Raw genomic sequence first — 21869 nt, forward strand, 5'->3', positions numbered from 1 at the left:
TCAAACTAGTCAAAGGTCACACAATGACAGCTCAGTGAGCATCACATGGGTGTTGAGAATGTCATTGTCACAGTGCTAAATTCACACATCTGCCATCTGCCACTGAGAGGAGTAAAAACAATTTATTCAGTGACAGGTTCAGCTCAAGGTTTTGGAGTTGCTCAGTCAATCATGTCAGGTATCTCTGACAGAAAGAAACAAATACACTGTGTGTGTCAGACACGGGTATCCAAATTTAGTCAGAATCACTTATTTGTATAAAAAAGATAAAGTTAAAGAGACATTTTCAAAGTATTCAAAGTATAACATCCAATGCCTGATTGTCTAAGCATCTCTTCCCTGGCAAAAAGAGTCTGGTTAATATTTTGATAGTTTGTCCAAGACAACATTTTTTATAGAGAGCCAACTGAATCTTTTGTCTCACACTTTCAAAATTTCCCGTAAAAAGGCCTTACAAAACTCACATCTACTTTAGCGTTATAAAAGTGACCTTGTTATAAAATGGTTTCACTGATCAAAATTACAAATTTCGGTATGAGGTCATACAACAAATGAACCAAAGTGAACAAAATTATTTTACTTTAGCTAAATTCATTTTTAAGTAAGCTATAGCTTTCCTAAAATGTTGTATTGTATTGTATTGTATGTTTCAATTTCTCTTAGGGAATTGTATTAAGTATCTGTGTCAATGCATGAACTGAATATAACTGAGATCCTCAATAAGTCTGAGCTTTAAAGAGCAACATATGAACAATAGAATTTGCCCAAAAACATAAAATAACAAAGAGGTTTTGAGGCAGACAACCACCTAACAGTCTCTTTCATCTATCAAACCCATGGTCTGTTAAACAGAATTGAATAATATAAATAAACTAATTCATGCTAAACAGTGATTTGAGCTAAATGTATTTTCTATGTAATCATAATGTGAATTTAATTCCTCAATTAAATTCAGAAAAATAAATGTAACTATTTGTACAGCATAAATATTACAGCTTTACAACTGTTATCTGAGAACTAACAGAAACTTACTGCTGAAAACACAGAAAAAAATCAGAAAGATTTTTGCATGTTTATATCAACATGCTTTTAATGTCATGCAATAATAAAAATGTTCCCTTGTAAACAAGCGTTTTATACTGCCACCTTCTGACAAAACCAAGAAATCTCGTCTCAAACATAATAGTAGTAACCTAGTCGTGAAATATATTATCTTTACCCAAAATAACTCTAATAATAATATAAGCTGATATTTAAATATATAAAATAATAAGCGGATCATTTTAAAAGATCTTAGCAGTTTATTTACGTTGACTGCGCAGGTGCGCTGCCGTACGGTCAACTAACAGTGCAACACAGGAAGTGGAATATCACGTTTTAGAAGATCACCGTGACGTACAAGCGAGAGCAGAGCATAACAGCATGGCGAGTAATGATCCCGGGGTAAGTTATTTTATGTTGTAAAATCTACCAAAACTGAACTATCCAGACATTTTGTTTATAATGGTTGCGTTACACAAAAATCATATTTTGAAGTTTGTATTAAAGAAAGCTACGCAAGTAACGTTAGTCTGCTAGCTTCATTCAGGGGTCAGTTATAGTGTGTGATGAAACTGTACAACTCTGCATGTAACTGTATGAAATCTATGAATGTGAACTTAGTTGAAATGTTAATACGACGTACATCACGCAACACTCTCACTATTTGTGTCAGTGATGTGGTGAATAAATAATTATGTGCAAGTTATTTTTTTTTAACTGCGCAACAGCATCTTTGTTGCATGTCGTCTGTCCTAAGGACAAGGTCAAAGTTACCTTTTACAGAAAGTAGCGCTCAAGGTTCTGCTGTTCAAAAGTCACTTTTGATGTGTTTGTTTATTCAGAATGCAAAAAAATGTAATGCAAAATATTTTATACAAAATTAACTCTGTAGTGTAGAAACACATTGTGCACATTTCCCCTCCTGTATCATGAATCTAATGTGTGTGCATGCTTTGCACAGGCTGACGAACAATTGGGATCATGATATCATCCTATTATTAAGAAATTAATAAAACGGCAGCAAAAAATGAATTTTTAATACAAATTTAACCCAATTTTTTAGTAATCTAATTCAAGTGTGCATTTGTCTCAGGGCTTTTTGCAGCTGCTTAGGCAGATCGCTGGTAGAATGGGGTCCGGGCCTGGCCCTCGAGGAGTCGGACTGGGTGTAAAACTACTCGTTGGAGCCGGAGCCCTTGCTTACGGTGTCAAAGAAGCCACATACACAGGTAGATAACGTGATGAATATTTAGCTTTTGTTTGGCCTTTAATGTACATGCACTTTAATGGACTATGATTTGTTTTGTGTGTGCAGTGGAGGGTGGGCAGAGAGCTGTCATCTTCAACAGAATTGGGGGAATGCAGATGGACACTGTGCTTTCAGAAGGATTGCACTTCAGGTAGATTTGACAGCCATCATACAACCACGTTTTTAATTTATTAGGCAGTGGTTCACAGATCTATTCCTAAATCTAGGATACCATGGTTCCAGTATCCTATCATCTATGATATCCGAGCCAAACCCAGGAAGATTTCATCCCTCACTGGAAGCAAAGGTGACCTTGCAACAGATGTTTAATCTTAAGTTTAAAAGATGACGTAATTTTGCAGTATTGCTCTTAACTAAGTCCTGTGACTGTTCATCATAGATCTTCAGATGGTCAGCATAGGTCTTCGTGTGCTGTCCCGGCCCTTTGCTGCCAACTTGCCGACTATGTACCAGCAGCTGGGAACGGACTATGATGAGCGTGTACTGCCTTCCATTGTCAATGAGGTGCTCAAGAGTGTGGTGGCCAAATTTAATGCGTCCCAGCTGATCACACAGCGAGCACAGGTATGGTTTGAAGGCCAAGGTCACATTTAAGAGTAAGATCTTATGCATTTTATCGTTGGACAGCGCATCCATTTAGCCTAGCACCATTCATTCCTTAAGGGCTGGTTATAGTTGTGCGTAGGTCCTACGGCGTAGCCGCGACGGCGTAGGATCCGCGTCGGTTTTCATTTATACTTTTGCGTCGTCGTCCGCGTCGACGTGCAAACACACGCGCAGACCGCTGGTAGGCATTAACCACGCGTGTAACCATAGTAGCAGCGCGAATGTCAAAGAAGAAGCAGCTTAGCAAGTTAACCCACAAACGAAGAAGAAACAGCAGCTTTTTGTGTATAATTTGAGAAGAACAGCAATGATGGAAGTAAATAAACAACGACTTTTGATGCAGTTTGAGTTAAATCACTCCTCAACTTGGCTCATCTTTGTTTTCACCGTCACAAACGGAAATACCTCTGACGCAGATTTTTTTCCTGACGGGAGGGGTTCTGGTGGACCAATCACAGATCTACGCGCTGTAGGATAGCCTACGCACGACTATAAATCGGGCTTTAGGATCCAAACAGGGATGAATTTAGAAGCCGCCAAACACTTCTATGTTTTCCCTATTTAAACACTGTTACATGAGTAGTTACATGAGTGTGTCTGGTGGCACAAAATAAAATGTGGTGATTTTCTAAGCGGATAAAAAGAATAACTATATTTTATGGTGCATGAGCACTTAGTTTGCAGCACTTCGACCTCGGGCACAGTAACATCATCACTCCTGACTTCGGAAGTTTGAGCGAGAGTGTTGATTTTGTATTAAATCCAAAACCTGCTAAACAGAACTACTTTTACTAGTCTTATACTTTTTGTACCTCATTGTATCTTTGTAGCATGCTTGCTGCTGGTAAAAAAGTCAGTCACTCATTTAGTGAAAAGCCGAGCAGATATTAAAGTGTTTTTAATTCTTGTGTTTTCAGGTTTCATTGCTCATAAGGAGAGAGCTGATTGAAAGAGCTAAAGACTTCAACATCATCCTGGACGACGTGTCTATCACAGAGCTCAGCTTTAGTAAAGAATACACGGCTGCTGTGGAGTCTAAACAAGTCGGTAAGTAGTGAGGAAGCAAACTGGTCCCCTTTGACGTATGAAAAGTATTTTCAAATGAAAGCATTTTCTTTATATGGTACACTTTGAATACGGTAATGTATTACATGGGTGACAACATAAGTATCTTGATGATTTAATATATTCCCCAGCTCTAGTCCATAACAAAAATTATTAGCAGAGCCAAATTTTCTATAATTTTCTATGTATGGCATTCAAAATATTTAAAGGTCCCGATTTCCTATGTTTTCGAAGCCTTGCTTGTGTTTACGGTGCGCAATCTAATGTTTTTATTAGAGCCCGACCGATAAAGGATTTTGAAGGCCGATACTGATACAAATGTTTGTTGGTTTTAAAATCCGATATTCCGATATATCGGCCGATATTTTTCTCTATTTCAGAAACGCGCAACAAAACATTAACAGATTTCCCTAACATTAGTTATTTGTAGTTATTTATGAGTTTAAACTAAAATAATATGATAATGCATTTTAAAAAGAAACTTGTTTCTTTTATTGTCTCGTGACCAACTCACCATGAACTCACTTAAGCGTTGTTCTCTCTGCCCACCTCTGGCTGGATCAGCTGGTTGCAGGATGTGAGTGTTGCCAACAGGGAGGTTGTAAAGTGCCCTCTGGTGGACAAACTATACAATGGCAACACTCATGATGACATGGTTGAAGGCTGTTTCATCCGTTTTTTTTTGTATTTATTTATCGGCCATTATGAATACCGATAGTTTGGAAAATGCCTTATATCGGCCTGCCGATATATCGGTGGGGGCTCTAGTTTTTATGTTTTGTCTGTAAAAAAACGCTGTATTTTTCACAAAATGTTCTTATCTGTATAGGGCTGTTTCGCTGTCCTAAAAACTGATGTCTTCCTTGTTAAGTCCTTCAGAAATACGTAACGAGTTCCGTTTGTGTAGCTTGTTTAGAGCCGTTTGAGCTTAGCTGGTGACTAACGTATTCCTGTGGCAGGAGTTTAGTTAAAAACTCTTATATTAACATAATTTAACCGGGAAGCAGAGGGCTATAGTCCAAACCAGTCGTTCGCTGTAGGCTTTGAAAAGCAAATTCTGTTAAATAAAATATATTGCTTGGCATTAAACTTTGAGCTTTATCATTTTGCATGTATTATTTATGCTTTAACAGCAACCTTACACACCAACTAAAGTTTGAAAAATGGAATCAGGAAAAACATGACATTTAATTTTAAATATTGTTCGCTTATCCTAATACTATCCACTAGGAGGCACTCAGGTCATTTCATGATTTTGTTCTCTTCCTTCTCTCTTGATCACACGATACAAAATTGTATTCTGTGTGAAAGCACTGAAATGTCATGATTTATTTACATCACTTAAAAATAAACATCGTAATACGCAGTTCGGCATTGAATAGTAGAATGTCTGTGCTTGAGCTGTATTATTTTTCTCTTTAAATAACCTGTCTGTTGTTGATGTGCAGCCCAGCAAGAGGCCCAGAGGGCTCAGTTCTACGTGGAGAAAGCCAAACAGGACCAGAGACACAAGATTATCCAGGCTGAGGGGGAAGCCGAAGCTGCTAAAATGGTTTGCTGTTTCACTCATTTTCATTTAACAGGGTTCCCACGGGTCCTTGAAATCCTTGAAAGTTTGTGAATCTGGGGGGAAAAATTCAAGGCCATTGGAAGTTTTTGAAAATATACATACATAGATACATGTCATTGAAAGTGCTTAAATCTATTTTATGCAAGAAGTTTTTTGGAAAAAATCCATATTATTCCCTCTGTAGTGTAGGATAATATCATAAAAATTCTAGACTTTTTAAGCAAATGTGCTAAACTGTTCGCTTTAAATGCTTATATCTTCTCTATGCGAATGTTGATTCATACCAAAATGCTTTTTCACACGCTTTACACATTCAGACGCACTTAAAAAATACACATTCAGGCGTCCCCAAAGTGTCACCACAGTGACGCAGCGCGAGTTCCCTTAAAAGGGAACTGTAACAATGTATCTTAAAAGATAACACAATGTAACGTTGCTCTTACTTGAAATGTGTCCCACATTTAGGCCCAATCCCGGTTCTCTGTCTTGCCCCTTGCCCCTACCCCTTAGTTTTGCACGAGGGCGAAAGGGCTATACCAATTGGGCCTTACTCTCACGTGAACGTGTAAAGCTGGGGGGTAGGTGTAAGGGGAAGGGGTGGGACAGAGAAATGGGATTGGGCCTTAGTCCTTAAATCTAAGGGTATTGTACCTGGAAAGTCCTTGAAAGGTCCTTGAATTTGAAGTTAAAGGAATAGTCTAATCATTTTCAATATTAAAATATGTTATTACCTTAACTAAGAATTGTTGATACATCCCTCTTTCATCTGTGTGCGTGCACGTAAGCACTGGAGCGCGCTGCGACGCTTCGATAGCATTTAGCTTGGCCCCATTCATTCAATGGTACCATTTAGAGATAAAGTTAGAAGTGACCAAACACATCAACGTTTTTCCTATTTAAGACGAGTAGTTATACGAGCAAGTTTGGTGGTACAAAATAAAACGTAGCGCTTTTCTAAGCGAATTTAAAAGAGGAACTATATTTTATGGCGTAATAGCACTTTTGGGAGTACACAGCACGCTCCGGCGCTTGCGTGCACGCACACAGATGATGGAGGGATGTGTCAACGGTTCTTAGTTGGGGTAGTAACATTTTGGTGTTGAAAATGAGTAGACTGTTCCTTTATCTAAGGTGTGGGAACCCTGATTTAAATACAAACCTCAAAGCATTAAAATCATTGAAACAATGTCTCAATGACAAACAGTGTGTTCAATTGACAGAAACATAAGGGGTTTCTGTGGTTACTCTCAAATGCCCCGATCGTACAATTTGCATGTATAAGCACCTAATTTCATATAACTGTCAGTCATGGTTATTACTCACATGTTGTCTGTAAGTGGCAGATGAGTGCAATTATCAGATATAATTAATGAACACCACAGTAAATTGTTGGCGTCATATATCTGTGCTATGTTCAAGTGTTGCCTCCTCAGTCTCAATTGCCTGTCAACAAACACAACACATTTGAATGCATTTGTTTTCTTCACTGTTGGCCCATTAAGGGCACTACTCCTAAATGTTCTGCTTTCCAGAAGCTTGAAGTTGTTTGTTTGTTTGTTTTAAGGTTTGCACTCCCTTTGTCATCAGAAATGACTTTGCAGTTGGGCTTTTTTTCTGCTGATATGATGCAACTGTGTTTGTAAAATGAGTCGCAGGCCATTGGCTGTCTGCTGACGGTGAACAAAGTCTTAAGCAAGGGTCATTTGCTTTGTTGTAAATGTGTGTTTGTGCTTTCCAGTTAGGTCAGGCTGTTATGAAGAACCCTGGTTATCTTAAACTCAGACGCATCAGAGCGGCACAGAATATCGCCAAAACGGTATGACATATTTTTTATATTGTTTTCTATTGATTTGAAATTATAGTGTTAGCTTTATAGAATTAAAGTTTAATAGTACAAATGAGATAAACCGTTAAAATAGTATACTAGAATGCTGGCTACAGTGCAGTATACTATGTGTACTGTGGCTACATACTGCCTAAGTGAAACTGTTATCACATGAATGCTCCCAATTCAAGTTTATTTCTATAGCGGTTTTCAAAGTTTTACATTGTTGCAAAGCAGCTGTACATGGAACCAACAAACAATTAATAAAAAACCATTAAAACCTTAAAATAAAGATCCACTATATTATAGAATACAGAATTCTTGGTATTATAGCAAATTATTGAAAATTAAGTTCACGGCATTGTGCGTTACAGTAGATATTATAGTATAGATTCTGTGATGTGTTGTGTTTAATGCTCATTTTGTCAGATGTAATTATTCAGAAATACAATACAATATTTACCGTCGTACTATAAATAGTATGCTAGTTTGGTTTTTCAAATATAGCTTGTTTCATACACTGTGATGTTAAATACTGTAGTGTAGATACTTGTCACCAGGTGTCAACATCTCAGAATAAGGTGTACCTGAGTGCAGACAACTTGGTCTTGAATCTCCAGAATGATTCCTTTAACAAGTAAGATCCCAACCACATGCTGCTTTTTCTACTCCAATCAGCAATCATTTTCAGAAGTAATTGAATCCCAGTCCTTGCTCCTGTGCACATAGCAAATGACCTCAGTCATAACGTGTGTCATTCACTGTTCTGAGAGTAATGCAGGGCAACTTGCCCCGATCTGCTGGTTTTGCTTATTCTAGCTGCTTTGATTCTGTGCCATTAATTCATTACTAGCCTCACATGCATTATTTCTTTCTATTAGCTATGATTACTGAACAAAGCAAAAATATGTCAAATATGTTTGTATAAAAGTATTACTTAGTTTTTTATTAATGCATACATGTTTACATGGTTGCCTCGATGGTAATGTGTACATTTGTCTTCTGTTGCAGCTTGCCGTCATTTGCGAAGTGAGAAGCATCAATCGTGGACAACATATTCATTCTGTGTTAGCACTTTGCTGAACCACTGTATTTATTCCTTTTAATAGAAACAACACTGTGTCCCCAAAGAGATGTCGCTGATTACATTTTTTACTCAGATTTGGGTTAGACAACATTACACACTTACGTGTGTGTATATATACCCATTATACACAGTGTTTTGTGGTTTGGCAGGTCTTTTGTGTAATGATGCTTAAGAATTGGCACTGTATTATCAATTGGTGCAGTGAAAAACAAGTTTTTGTAACCTTTGAAACAATATGTGAAGACCCCTAAGTAAAACAACTTTAAAGTAAATAATTGCTGGTTGTTGTTTACAGAACATGCTCTTATTTTTGTTTTACCTCCCAACATTTGTTTTCAGTTGTTGATTCCTCTATATAATTTGTAACAAACATTTAAGTACATAAAAGTAGAAACTTGATTGATTAATTGACGTTTGTGTTTACTTTTTTTTTTGTGTGTGTGTGTATATATTGTCCAAAGCATATTTTGTTGTTTCACTGAAAGCAGGGAAATCTTTGTATAAATGAGGTAATATGGGCAATATCCTAATATTTTTATTTTATAACAATTTCAAATGCTATTCGATGTTTAACGCTTTCAATTTAGCTTGGTCTTTTTTTTCATTTTTGTGAATTAGGGAAAAAGATGATTATTAATTAATGTAATGTTGAGGAACAAACACCAGAGGATGTTTGGTCAGTAGATGGCGCCAAAACAACGCTAGTTTTCCATGTCAATGGCCGTTTCTCAATCCAAAGAAAGACTGCAGCTTGCGGAGGTCTCATAAATGCAGGGTGCATACGTTTTTAAGTCTGGTTTATTTAAGTGAGGTTAGCATTACATTCGCAAGTCCTAGTCATATTACAACAATTTACTATTAACTAAGAATAATAGTCAAGTTTATAATTTTGAAATAAGACCGTCTTGATGACGTATGCAGACTAAAAATGCGACCTCCGGAGGCTGCAGCCTTCGGATTGAGAAAGGGCCAATGTCCTTCTGAAACCCCGGAGATATTAGGCTTGTTCGACTGATACAAGAACCGACAGCCGGATGACGTCAAAGTACCGCGAGAGCGATTCGCGAAATCATATGGAGGAGTTTGCTTTCAAATCGCTCTCGCGGAACTTTGACGTCATCCGGCTCTTTGTTCTTGCGGCGCCGCATGAAGTCGAACAAGCCTAGTAGCTGTGTTTGCGGTCATGCGGTTCTGTGCAGGGCTATCGTCTTGTGACATCAAAGTAACGCGATAACGAGTCGAAAGCTACACTCTCGCGGTACTTCGATGTCATACTTCGATCACTTCTTCATTCAGCTTATGGTAAGTCCAGAGTACTAGCGGCCCTTAAGAAAAATTAACAATTGTTTTACTATCGTACAAGTGTAGTTACCGTGTTTATTGGTTTTATTTGTAGTTAAAAAAACAACAACATTTATATTCGTATGGGAGTTCTAGGGGACTTTTGTGTTAGTTCATTTGTCATCGTTGTACGGAGCTCCGACCCACAGATTTGCTGAAGTCTCAAGGGCATGTTTCCACACGATCTTTTGAAACAGGGTCTCCTGGGACACTTCTCTTCAGGAGGGGCTGAGTATGAAAGGGACTAAAACGTTTCACAATTGTAATATTCATGATAGGGAGGAGATTTGAGAGAGGCAGGGCCAGTGGAGTGATCCACAAGGTCACTCCCTTTCCTAACCTCAAGGGCCTATAACGTTGAATGACTTTTTTGAATGTGATGATGTGGGTTGCAGCTTATTATGCATGTTCCTCAAGTCAATGCTAAATCAACAAATGTAAATGTGGTCTTATAAGTTCAGTATATGTCTGTATTATTGTATAGTTCTCATATCTAGTGCCTCTGACCTCATTTAAGATGCAAGGGTAATCCTAAACCGGTTCATGTTTAATCTGCCCAGTGTGCTTGGCTTTAATATGCAAATGCACGCAGACGAGAAGACCGTCACGTCCCACCCCTCCCCTTTCCTCTGTACTCTCTTGCCCCTCCCCTCCCAGGCAATGCATAAACAAGAGGAGATTACCACTCAGCTGGTCCATCTCCATGGAAACGCTGACCTCATGCTGGGACGAGAGATCTGGGCCAGTCACCATGGCGATTCGTCAGGACAGTAGACCTGATCTCCCTTACCTTTAGCACAGTGCACTTAATAGCAGCTTTGCAGCTATTTCTGGAGGTCAACAGCACAACATCCTCACGGTGTGCCGTTTTCCCCACCATTGCACAAGGCACTGCAGATGGCTGCTCAAGAACCGTTTTAGCACTTGCTAACTGTGCGTTCACGCTAGATGTGTGACCTACATCCCACTTCAAAGTCATGATGCTCTGCAGTTAGCGCATGTCTGTGGTGTCCGTGTCTCTCCACAGATTATCAGAAATGCACACTGAAGTTTGCTTAGTCATTTGCGCTGTCAACATTGCATTTTTATGATTCATAATATGTGAATGGCATACATGAAAGCCAATGCTGCTGCATGTCTCGGCCTGCAGCATGCATCCATGATGTCATACAATTAAAATCATATAGATCATAGTAGGATATAATAGATAAGATCAAAGTTGTTGTGCAAAACAAAATAACAAAATTGCATTTTTCCGACTTTCGTCTATAAACAAGATATCCTCTTTTTAATCTATGTCGGACAGAGTTAATCCTATAATGTAAATTAGGATTGTGAGGTAATGCAAAGCATTTATTGGTTATAAAGGAGATAAAGGTCCCTTGTTTTCAGGTTGAATTTGCTCCCCTGGAGATGAATTGATAAATTGGTCCAGTCTGTAGTGAGCATAGGCCTCCACAGTAATTTACTGCATGGATTTAATTAACCCGTTTCTTTTATATGGCACCCTCATTATGATGTCAAAAGGGATTTGGAAAGCTTGGCCTAGTTTGGTTAATATTGCTCTTTTTACATCTTCATTTTTGCCTCAGATTACCATAGTTCAACACTCTAAAAATGGCTGAGTTATTTTTGACCCACAATGGGTAAATATTGGACAGAACACATGCTGGTTTAAAAATTACCCCATGTTGGGTCAAAAATGACCCAATGTTGGGTTGTTCTAATGCAACTATGGGGTATAATAACCCAGCAGTTGAGTTAAAATAACCCAGCATTGGGTCAATGTTTAACTCAGCATGTGTTCTGTCCAATATTTACCCATTATGGGTAAAAAAAAAACCCTGTAAGAGTGAAGTTACACTGTAGACTCACATATACAGAAATTTAGCCTGGCATTGGTGTTTTACACTCGGTTCTTTGGACACCATTTCTATGAACAGCCCATCTTTTAAATTTTGTCATTATCTATGACGTTCCAAATCTGTATGTCATGTATGAAACCGTCTCCGGTTGTGTAGTGAGGTGAGTGATGGCATATTTGTCATTTTTCGGGGGGGAATTATCCTTATATTAGGACTCAAAAACAGAAAAAGTTAAAATTTGTTCTCCAATGAGAGATTGTGTTTTTCTCATAAAAAATGCATTTTGTTTTTGCTACCTGCGAAACACTTATGTCTTTATTCCTCGCTACAAGAACAGGAATGCTAAGTGGAATACTGAATGTGTGTTAGCTTCTGGTTCACAAGTAGGTACGAAATTTGAACTGTACCTCTTTGTATGCACAGCTATTATTTTCTCACTTCAAGGTGTCATGCAATGGCGTATGGATATGCAGTTTGTGCGCATTAATATAGATATATTAATATAATGTAGAAATATTGCGCATTAATATAGATATATTAATATAATGTAGAAATATTGCGCATTAATATAGATATATTAATATAATGTAGAAATATTTAAGTAACTTAATCCGTTTTGGACTGATTTGGACAGCAGTTACCTGTGGGCTCAACTACTGTAAACCATTAATAATGATTTCTGCAATCTTTCATGTTCAGTTGAATTGTCTCTTAGTCTGCTCAACCTGTATTTTGAAAAAAGAGCTTGTGGGTTTTATCATCTTCATCCAAAGCAGTTGCAGCAGCTTCCTCTTTCATTGTGTGTCAGGAAACTTGGTCCCTTCATGTCAGTTCCCACAGGTGCAGAGTCTGCACATCAGTCTCACATGACTGGCCTCTGTGTCGAAGCTGCTATTCAGTTTTAACTGGTTGGCATAAAATCATTTTTTGTAGGTTAGGTTTAAGTCTTGACACCAAATGCTATTTGTGCTAGTCTGAGTCTTATTTTCCATCTTGGTAGATTTAGCTCCGAAACGGGTCGAACAAAAATGTTCCAATTAGATCGAGTAGGTTACTCAACAGCCATATTGGCAATGCCTTTGGGTAGCTGCTTCCAGTCATAATTTCCAAAGAAGTACAGCTTCTGTCTATTTGAATATGGACAGTTCTCGAGAACTGTTTTTTAATATTATATTTTATCTGTTAAAGAGCCTGCGTTTTCAGTATGTTTATTTAAATGAACTTTTTATTTGTATTTTTGGAGCTTTTTGTGCTGACTTTCTATACTTTTCTGCTCTAATATTTAAATTTGAAAAGATGTCACTTTTATCAGCCTTTTTAGTAGGATGGTAAAGGACACAATTGCATGTCACATGATCTGCTGGGGTCTCTGGCATCTTACCTCCCTTATGTTGTGGGTTAAATATACCCCTGTGTGTTTACTCAGGTTCACTCCCACTAATGACTTTGTGTCTGGCACAGATGGTGAGTACTGAGGGTCTCCAGGCTTTGACACACTCTGGGTAGATTAACTGGGTCTCTCTGGGCTCTTCCCCTGTGAGATTACATGGCCTAAAGCCAATATGGAGGACTTTGCCTTATGACAACTTACTTTAAAATTAAACCGGGTTGTCATTGTACTAATGCATTGTACTGATCGGGTTAACCAAAGTACACCAGTCTTGACATTTTTGTAACGCGGATGTAGAAATCTCACCTAGGGATGAGTGTTCCTAAAATTATATTTGTCATTTAGTCTCAAAAATCATCTCTCGGTTGCTTCATAAACTTAATGACGGTTATTAACACAACACATCATTCAGCCATTAAATATCATCATTATTTTAGCCGTGTTGTGATGATGAAGGTGAAATTCACCTTAACTTTCAATAAGGATGAATATTTAATGTGCAGATCAGCAGGACACTCCCATGCTTCTGTTGCTGGCCCCCAAGGGTTTCCAGTTACAACAAGGAGTGGGGAGGGGCCGTAAAGAAGGTGGACCTTTTTTGAAGCAAGTTCTCCCTCCGTTTTTCTAGTTTGCTTCATTGTTTGCCGCATTTTATATTCGAAAAGATTTGTGAAGGATTACATACCACTTTTTACTACTTGTGTATATATATATATATATATATATATATATATATATATATATATATATATATATATATATATATATTAGCTTTCTTGGCATTGTGTTTAATAAAAGAGAAATATTTACACATTTTAAAATGATTTATAATGAGAATGATAGTGTAACTTCCTGATGCATTTATATGTGTAAAATTCAAATTAGCAAATATCTTTGAAGTTTGAAACTTATCCAGTATGAGGTCTAAGCAATAGGGAAAGGGACTAATTAGAACCTTACATACGTTAATTATTAAAAAATAATAAGTTTTTCAAGCACACAGGAGAGAAATAATGTATGTAGCCTATTGTAACAGAGAAAGAGGGAAAATCAGTTAAACTGCTTTGATGTTACAAGAAGAAACATGTAACAACATGACAACTGCACCTGTAACATTCCTTTCACTCCACAGGTGAACTAAGTATTTCAATGGGCGGTGTAAAGCTCATTTAATTGTTATTTTAAAGTGTCAGACATTGATACAATCTCAAAACTGATTTAGAATAAAGAATATTGTATAAAATGCAAGAATATTGTATAAAATGCAAATGACGTAAGGATGAAAGCTGATTACATTCACTGTTCCTATAACTTAGTATTCAATTTTGTCAGTAGCCTGTGTGTGTTCCTTGGGAACCGAACCTATGACCTTTGAGATGCTAAAGCAATCCCCTACGAACTTAAGTCGATTGGGATAAAAAAACGTTTGCCAAATATAGGAATGCAATATTAAAACCGTGCTGCATCGCGATTTAGCGAATCCAGATCCGCGTGGATCACCGCCCCGTGTTTTCGCGCTTGCCTGTGATTGTTAGGTGGGATTTCAGTGTCCTCGAGCTCGACGCTGTCCGCCATTTCGCGCTGTTCTGCTGGGCTCATCGCAAGTCGCGTCATGGAAGGACAATAAAGCGTCTTTGTTTCACTGCAGCTGTGACGCGTGGAAAACATTCAAGAAAGGTGTCCCTCGAAATGATGAACACAAAGAAAAACATCAAAATACACGATACATGCCGCACACAAATAAATATAAATATTATAAAAAAATTTTTTTTACAAATGGATCATTCTGTTTAAGCCCACAATAGACCTGCGGGACACGGACAGTGCAAAATATCTTATATAACATAGTGATTTACTCAATTAATTTATATTTTTCATTTAGTAAACACGATAAAAAATAAAATAAAAACAGGAACAGCATGAGCCAACAATATAAGCAGCAGGCTACCACAATACATAATTCGGTCAATTATTATCCCTAATGCAAGCTTTATTTGTTTTAAATAACTCTTTCACAGTTACTGAATAAATATTTAAAGCTGTGTGAATATTAATATTTTAACATTTAAATGCATTCTTTGTATTAGGCCTATATTTTAAGAACTGTAATTTTGTTATTACAGTTCTTAAATATCTTTATTTCAGGAACATTTTCAGTGGCATTTGGGGGGGCAGCAATCATTTATTCAAGTTGTTAAAGCTTGCATTGTGCCTTCAGGACCTAACCCTAATACATTACAATAGCAAGGAACGACTTGTATTTAGCATTTCACATAGCTGTATTTAAATGGAAAGCTATACAGCCAGACCACATTCTGAGGTAATTGCTTTAGTGGTCTTCTTGGCTTTTGTGAAAAGTTCAGAGATTACAATGAACATTCAGAAGACTTCTGAGCATTTTTGCACAAAATTTGTGATTCTTCTGTTCTGTTCCTTTATTCATTCATTAGTCATCATAAAGTCTTTATTGGTTCGTTTTAATGTGTTATTTTCTTTATAATATTTTAATTTTGTGTGTGATATGTAGATATACTCATTAATCGATAATATGCATGCTGCTAGCATGCTTTATGTGCAAGTGATCCTACTCCTAGCTTTACTTATTTATTCATTCGTACATCAGTTGATTGCAACTGTCATGAAAAATGAATAGACTGGAATATTTAACGTTTTTGGTTTCATGTAATGTCACATGAATTACGCTAGATGGTAGTAAATTAATAAAAAACACTTTTAGGCTACAGAGGACACGCTGGTATGGATGTACATTTGTGCTTAAGATATATAGGCAAGAAGACAGATAAACGCAGTTCACTAATTCCATATTTACTATAATAAAATGCAAATGATTTGACCATTAGACCAAATAGATATAAATTGTTATTTTCCTCTTGGAACTATTCGTACTTGTTATTCAGGAATTAACTTTGGCATTGAGTTATTCTGAAAATATATTATTTGGCTGTGCTTACCTTGAAATTCTTTGAAAAATTAATTCAAACCACATATCAATAGCACATATAAAAATTCCTTGTTGCACTTAGATTTATAAGTTTAATCAACTTGAATTTACAATTTATTTTAACTTTCAAGTAGTGACAAGTTAATTTATAATAAAAGTTGAAATAACTTTTTAACTTGTAACTACTTAAGAAAGTTGAAATAAATTGCAAATTCAAGTTGATTAAAGTTATACATTTAAGTGCAACAAGGATTTTTTACAGTATAGTTTAACAGTGCATTATTATGTTATTTATGAAAGTTATTAAGTAACAATAAGGCATACGCTATTAATTCATATTAAATGTAGACCCTTTGACGTATTACCTATATCTTTATAAGCCAAGGTTAAAAAGACATTCTGGAGTAAATTTTCCCTTTGGTTTATCAAGTTATGTTATTTGTTTTTTTTATGTGGTTCTATCATGGTCAGTTTAAGTTCCGAGTACAAGGGAGAGGTTTGGGTTACTCTTGGATGTGTTACTGCTTTTGGCCACAAGAGGAGGCTAGAGTATTAATATCATAGGCACAGTTTTTTAAATGTCTAACTTTTCCTGTGGCAGCTTGTTTTATGCTGCTCACTCAAGTGTGTGAGATAATGAGAGGAATTTTAGTACAATTTCCCATTGCTCATTTTTTCTCTGCAGAAATGTGATTAAATCCAGATACTTTATTCATTCAGTATTACCGAATAAAGATGTACTAACTTTTCAGGCTAAAGTGGTGAACTAGTGTTCATATAAAGACTGTGAATAAACTGCTGAGATCAAAGTCCAGATCCTGCCCACTTCCATACATGGTCTGATGGCTCCAGTTTGATCTGTTTTTTTATATGTTAAAGCCAATTTACACTGATCCGACAAAGCCAATAAACAGAATGAATGCATCTTTGTTGCTGTTTGCTGGATCATTGTGGATTAGCCTTTACAAAGCATGTAAAAATAAGAGCTGACAAGTAGCTGTAGGCAACATTCCCTTAAAAAGTTTAGTTTTGAATTTGTCTTTTAGAGAGAATAACATGACTGATCTCACCCAAGCTGAGATATTATTAATTTTTAATCTGAAAGGCATGAATACAGTTCTGAAGTCCATTGAAAAGATCTCTGTTATATTCCTTGACTTCAGTTATTTTGTGGATGATAATTGTGTCAGTGTGCATGTTAGAATAATATTAACTAAAGCAATACCTTTGATCCCATCATGCTTTGCATTTATAATAATCTTTATAAAACTGAGTTTTTCCTTTTCACCTCAATATTCATAATAATAGTACGCTATTAATCCACCATTAGGCTCCTAATAAGTTTACATGGTGAAATGGCAGAAACATAAAGCTTTATTGACACTTTAGTTTCCCCGCTGTGTTTTGTGAACCAACTAGAAGATACAGAGCCACAATGGTACTCTCTACTCTTAAGACCTGTATACAATAGGCCCAGTTCTTCTCTTCATCACTGTTTCTCACTATTATTTTTGTTTTCTGTGCGACTGTGAATGCTTCTTATTACAGTTGATAAAAAATTCACAATGCAGCCATTATGCCTGAGACATTCCTATAGTTTAATTGCACAATGTGTGTTGCAGCTGAGGACAGGCCTTTTTTAGGATCATGTCAATGTAAGGAAACTGTTTTATATTCGATACTGTTTGTTGTGTTGCTTAGATGCTATTCACAGCACATATTAATTCAGCCTATCATTTAAGGTCTATATTGTTCTGCCTTTTAATTTGACCTTATCAGGGAAGATGTGAGGGGTGAACAAATGAGAAAAGTATTTACAAGTGCTGTAGGTAAATTGGGGGGTTGGAGAGATTGTTCAGCAAATGTTTGAATAAATGTGCCACAGTTGCCTTATACTAGGAAAAGTCAGGGTCATTGTTTTAAGAGTTCATGCTTTTTATAATAAACTTAATTTCTTAGTCAGCTATTTGTGTGAAGAGAAATAAGATGTATATGTCAGCAACCTTTAAATGTTGATTATTGATTAGGTCAATAACATTTAACATGCACTAAAATTTGGTTTGGCTCTACTTTGAGTCTAGAAATTTTTGTTAATAAAAAATGTTGTGCTATCTCTATCATAATTAATATACAATATAGACAGGTTCTGCACTAAAGCTATGTAAAAACTTCTTAGCTTCAGGCACTTTCTGCTGCATACTCTAATATTTATATTCAGTCCTAAGGGGGCTCTTATATGATAAAGTACTGTATACCGGTCTATCCTTTAAAACACATAGTAATTATGATATAGTGATTTGAGCTTAACCACTTACAAGTACTGTTACATAATGGAAGCAGACATTTAGTAATTTTTCTAAATCTATATTCTTCACAATTTTAGCTTACTTATACTTTCACCACCTTTTAATAGGTGTGATGTTTCACAAGTTAAAGGGGCCATGGCACAAGACTTTTTTAAGATGTCAAATAAATCTTTGGTGTCCCCAGAGCACATATGTGAAGTTTCAGCTCAAAATACCATAAATAATTTATTATAGCATGTTAAAATTGCCACTTTGTAGGTTTGTGCAAAAATGTGCCGTTTTGGGTGTGTCCTTTAAAATGCAAATGAGCTGATGAAATTTAAATACTGACTACAATGATGGTGGTTTGTTGCAATTAAAACTCAATAGTGCTTTTCTCTGCACTAAATGGCAGATTAAGGGGTGGTATTATTATAATAAGAGCTCCTTATGACATCATAAGGAGAGCCAAATTTCAACGACCTATTTTTTCATGTGCTTGTAGAGAATGGTTTACCAAAACAAAGTTACTGGGTTGATCTTTTTCACATTTTCTAGAAGGCACTGGGGACCCAATCATAGCACTTAAGCATGTAAAAAGTCAGATTTTTATGCCATGGCCCCTTTAAAGCATGTAGTGGTTAATATATACAGTGGATTTGGATCTTATCTTTCAGTAGATGTGGGCCTTATATGTGACCCTAAAATCTCGTTATCTAATCATGAAATTTGGAGCATTAAAGTTTAATTTGACTCACAGATTTAACTTTTATTTCAATTCTTTACATAACCCTACTCTGTCAATATTAAAGATACCATGGGTATATTGTTCACTGAATTTTCTTTACATTATATAGGATGACTTTAGATGGGATTTCACAGACATGATCACTTATATGATATTTGAAAGAATAGAGAATTAGAAAGGTGTAAATTTAGATGTGTCGCCAGAAAACTGATGTGCATATGAAACAATGTGGGTCACAAATGCATTGAATTGGCTTTACAGTACAAAAAAGTTTGCCTGAAGCCCTAAATTTGAGACATATCAATATACGGTGCTATTACATCATTTCCACAATAGCACTTTCAAGTTAATTTTGTGCCAAATAAAACAAAAGTGTTTTTTAGGAACTATTGTGTGTGAATTCTTACTTCCTCGTTTCCCTGACTAAAAACTGAAACCGTCATGAGAAATCTTTGGAGCATGTGTAATAGTCAAATCTTGGTCATTTACATGTATGCGTTTGGCAGATGCTTTTATCCAAAGATACTAACAGTGCATTCAAGATATACATTTTGTGTCTATGGGCCTGCTTTTTGAATGCTTAAATTATGGTTATAATTCATGCTTATATTTACAAACAGCCCCATGCATTGCAAACAGATTGTATTGATGTGATAATAACTCTGCATATTATTAAATAATCAATTAAAATTGAAAAATCATACAATTTTGCATTAAGTACATAAGGAGAGTAAACACTGACAGACATTTAAACATTTTGAGGTGAGATAATATGTGGCTAACATCCATTAGCCATTTGAACTCAATGTTATTAGTAAAGAGTGATGTTGTTGTGAGATCTTAGTATGATTGTTGTTCTAAAATCATTTCTATGGTCTGTTGACAGTATATACACATCAATTAGCCAACATTTTTTTAATATAAAACTGCCATACTTTAGAGCTCTCCCATCTCTCCTCTTACTCTCATTTTGATATCGATCATTTTACCAAGGGCATCATGCCTAATTTATGACTTCACACTCATGTGGGGAGGACGGGAAGAATTGGGTTTCACTATGTTCAATGTGAAAGATTAAATTCTAAAATCTCTTTGGATGTGTACAATTTTGATACATTTGATTGTATTCATCTGATATTATATGTGCCAGTTCAGACTACATATACATACAGTGATCACTTGTGCAGTCACAAAGGTATAATCAAACCTGTAAGTTCAAAAAAATATTTTTTCATAAAGGCGTTTTACCATAACATTCCAAACATTTGACTTTTAATATGTATCATATTAGTACATTAATGTGTCTAAAAAAGTAACAATATTACAGTTGTCATTTGAGATTGTAAGTGACATTTTTTTATATCCTCTTTTAGGAAGAATTGTGAGCCTCTATGAAAACGATTACTGTATGTGTAATTGTCTGCTAAAGATTACCAGATTGTGCTTCCTCTCTTGCTCATATTAAGCTTAAAATACTTTTCTCCTTCCGGAAATACCATGTCTGTTGAGAAACATTCCTCCAGAGGAAGTTTAATACTGATCAGCCAGTCTCTCCTCTTGCAGGCAAACAAATATAAAACTGCTTTCAAATATGTTATCTCCACAGCTACCTCTTTCTGTAAGAAAGAAAATGAGATATCAATAGCCGCAATAATATGTAGTTCCCACTAGAGGGAGCAAGTATCCGAGTAAGATACTTTCACATATGAGGTAGGGATCAAAAAAATACAGAGATGGTAGAAAATAACCACAATTGGGGAGGATCATGAAAAAAATGTATGGCTTTGGAATGCACATTGATGGTGTTGTGTTTCCAAGGTCAGACAACAACACTGGATGTAAGACACATTCTTGTTTGTGTCTGGATGTCTTGCACAAGCAATTATTTGCCCTTTCCAGAAGACTACACATGTCTGAACCTCAGAGAGTGAGAAGCGCCTATTTGAGTTGCTTCTTTCACAACAGTGCTTCCCTCTTCCACATCTCCCTGACAGGTCCACACATGCACTCTCTTCACTGCCTACTCATGAGGAAGTGTTTCTCTGTGTCTCCTACTCTGTACAATAATATATACTTTGCCTCAGGGGAGATTTGCAGGAGCAGCAGGAAATGTGGCCTAATGCACACGTGAACTGGGCTGCTCTGCCATGCAAGGGTGCTGTAGACGGGAGTGAGAGAATTATTACAGGTGTTCAGGTTTTGTCACAGCAGAACAACAAAACTTAAATTAAACTTAAACATCCAGTGTTGGGTAATATAAATATATATACATATTATTTTTATTTAAATACTTAACCTAGTTATAATATCCACAGGATTTTATCTGCTCATACAACACCATCCATTCCAAGATCGTCTCAAATCCGTTTTCCGTGCTTTGTCACAAACCGTGGGTCATTCCGTTGATTGACGTCTCTTGCATCCAATCGTTCAGCGCAAAGCGTCAAAGGTGGGTTGTGACAGTTTGAGCAGCCAATCAGATGCGCTCAACTGCAAGAAGCCTCGTCATCAAAGTAGAATTTGAATGTAGGTTATGATGAAGTATCCGAAATTCCCCTCCCCTCTATGTTCTCTGGCGAGGTTATGGCTTCTGCTTTGTTTAAATTCTGCTCATCCCAAATAATTAAGAGACACGGGTGTGTTGTTAACGATTGTAAAATATAACTTCTAAAGATGTTGATACAGAACCCAACTTAGTGAGTGGAAATCATGTTTGATGTAAAACGGCTGTGATCTCTTTGCTTGCAACGTGTGGTTAGTTTTATATAGCCTAATAAAATCAGGCTAACAGCCTATTTGTTGTTTTGAGAGTGT

General features: G+C 36.4%; 1 protein-coding gene across 1 annotated transcript; it reads left to right on the forward strand.

Annotated features, from left to right (window-relative positions):
- The first annotated feature begins 1299 nt into the window (after positions 1-1299).
- Positions 1300-8871, forward strand: phb2a (prohibitin 2a). The gene is made up of 10 exons (XM_055202714.2): positions 1300-1443; positions 2135-2270; positions 2357-2441; positions 2518-2597; positions 2691-2875; positions 3835-3964; positions 5431-5534; positions 7291-7368; positions 7938-8014; positions 8389-8871. Exons 1-10 carry the CDS (start codon positions 1423-1425, stop codon positions 8408-8410), a joined length of 918 nt encoding a protein of 305 aa, XP_055058689.1. The 5' UTR covers positions 1300-1422; the 3' UTR covers positions 8411-8871.
- The last annotated feature ends 12998 nt before the right edge of the window (positions 8872-21869 follow it).

This window comes from Misgurnus anguillicaudatus, chromosome 2 (assembly GCF_027580225.2).
Source record: "Misgurnus anguillicaudatus chromosome 2, ASM2758022v2, whole genome shotgun sequence".
Classification (NCBI taxonomy): Eukaryota; Metazoa; Chordata; class Actinopteri; order Cypriniformes; family Cobitidae; genus Misgurnus; species Misgurnus anguillicaudatus.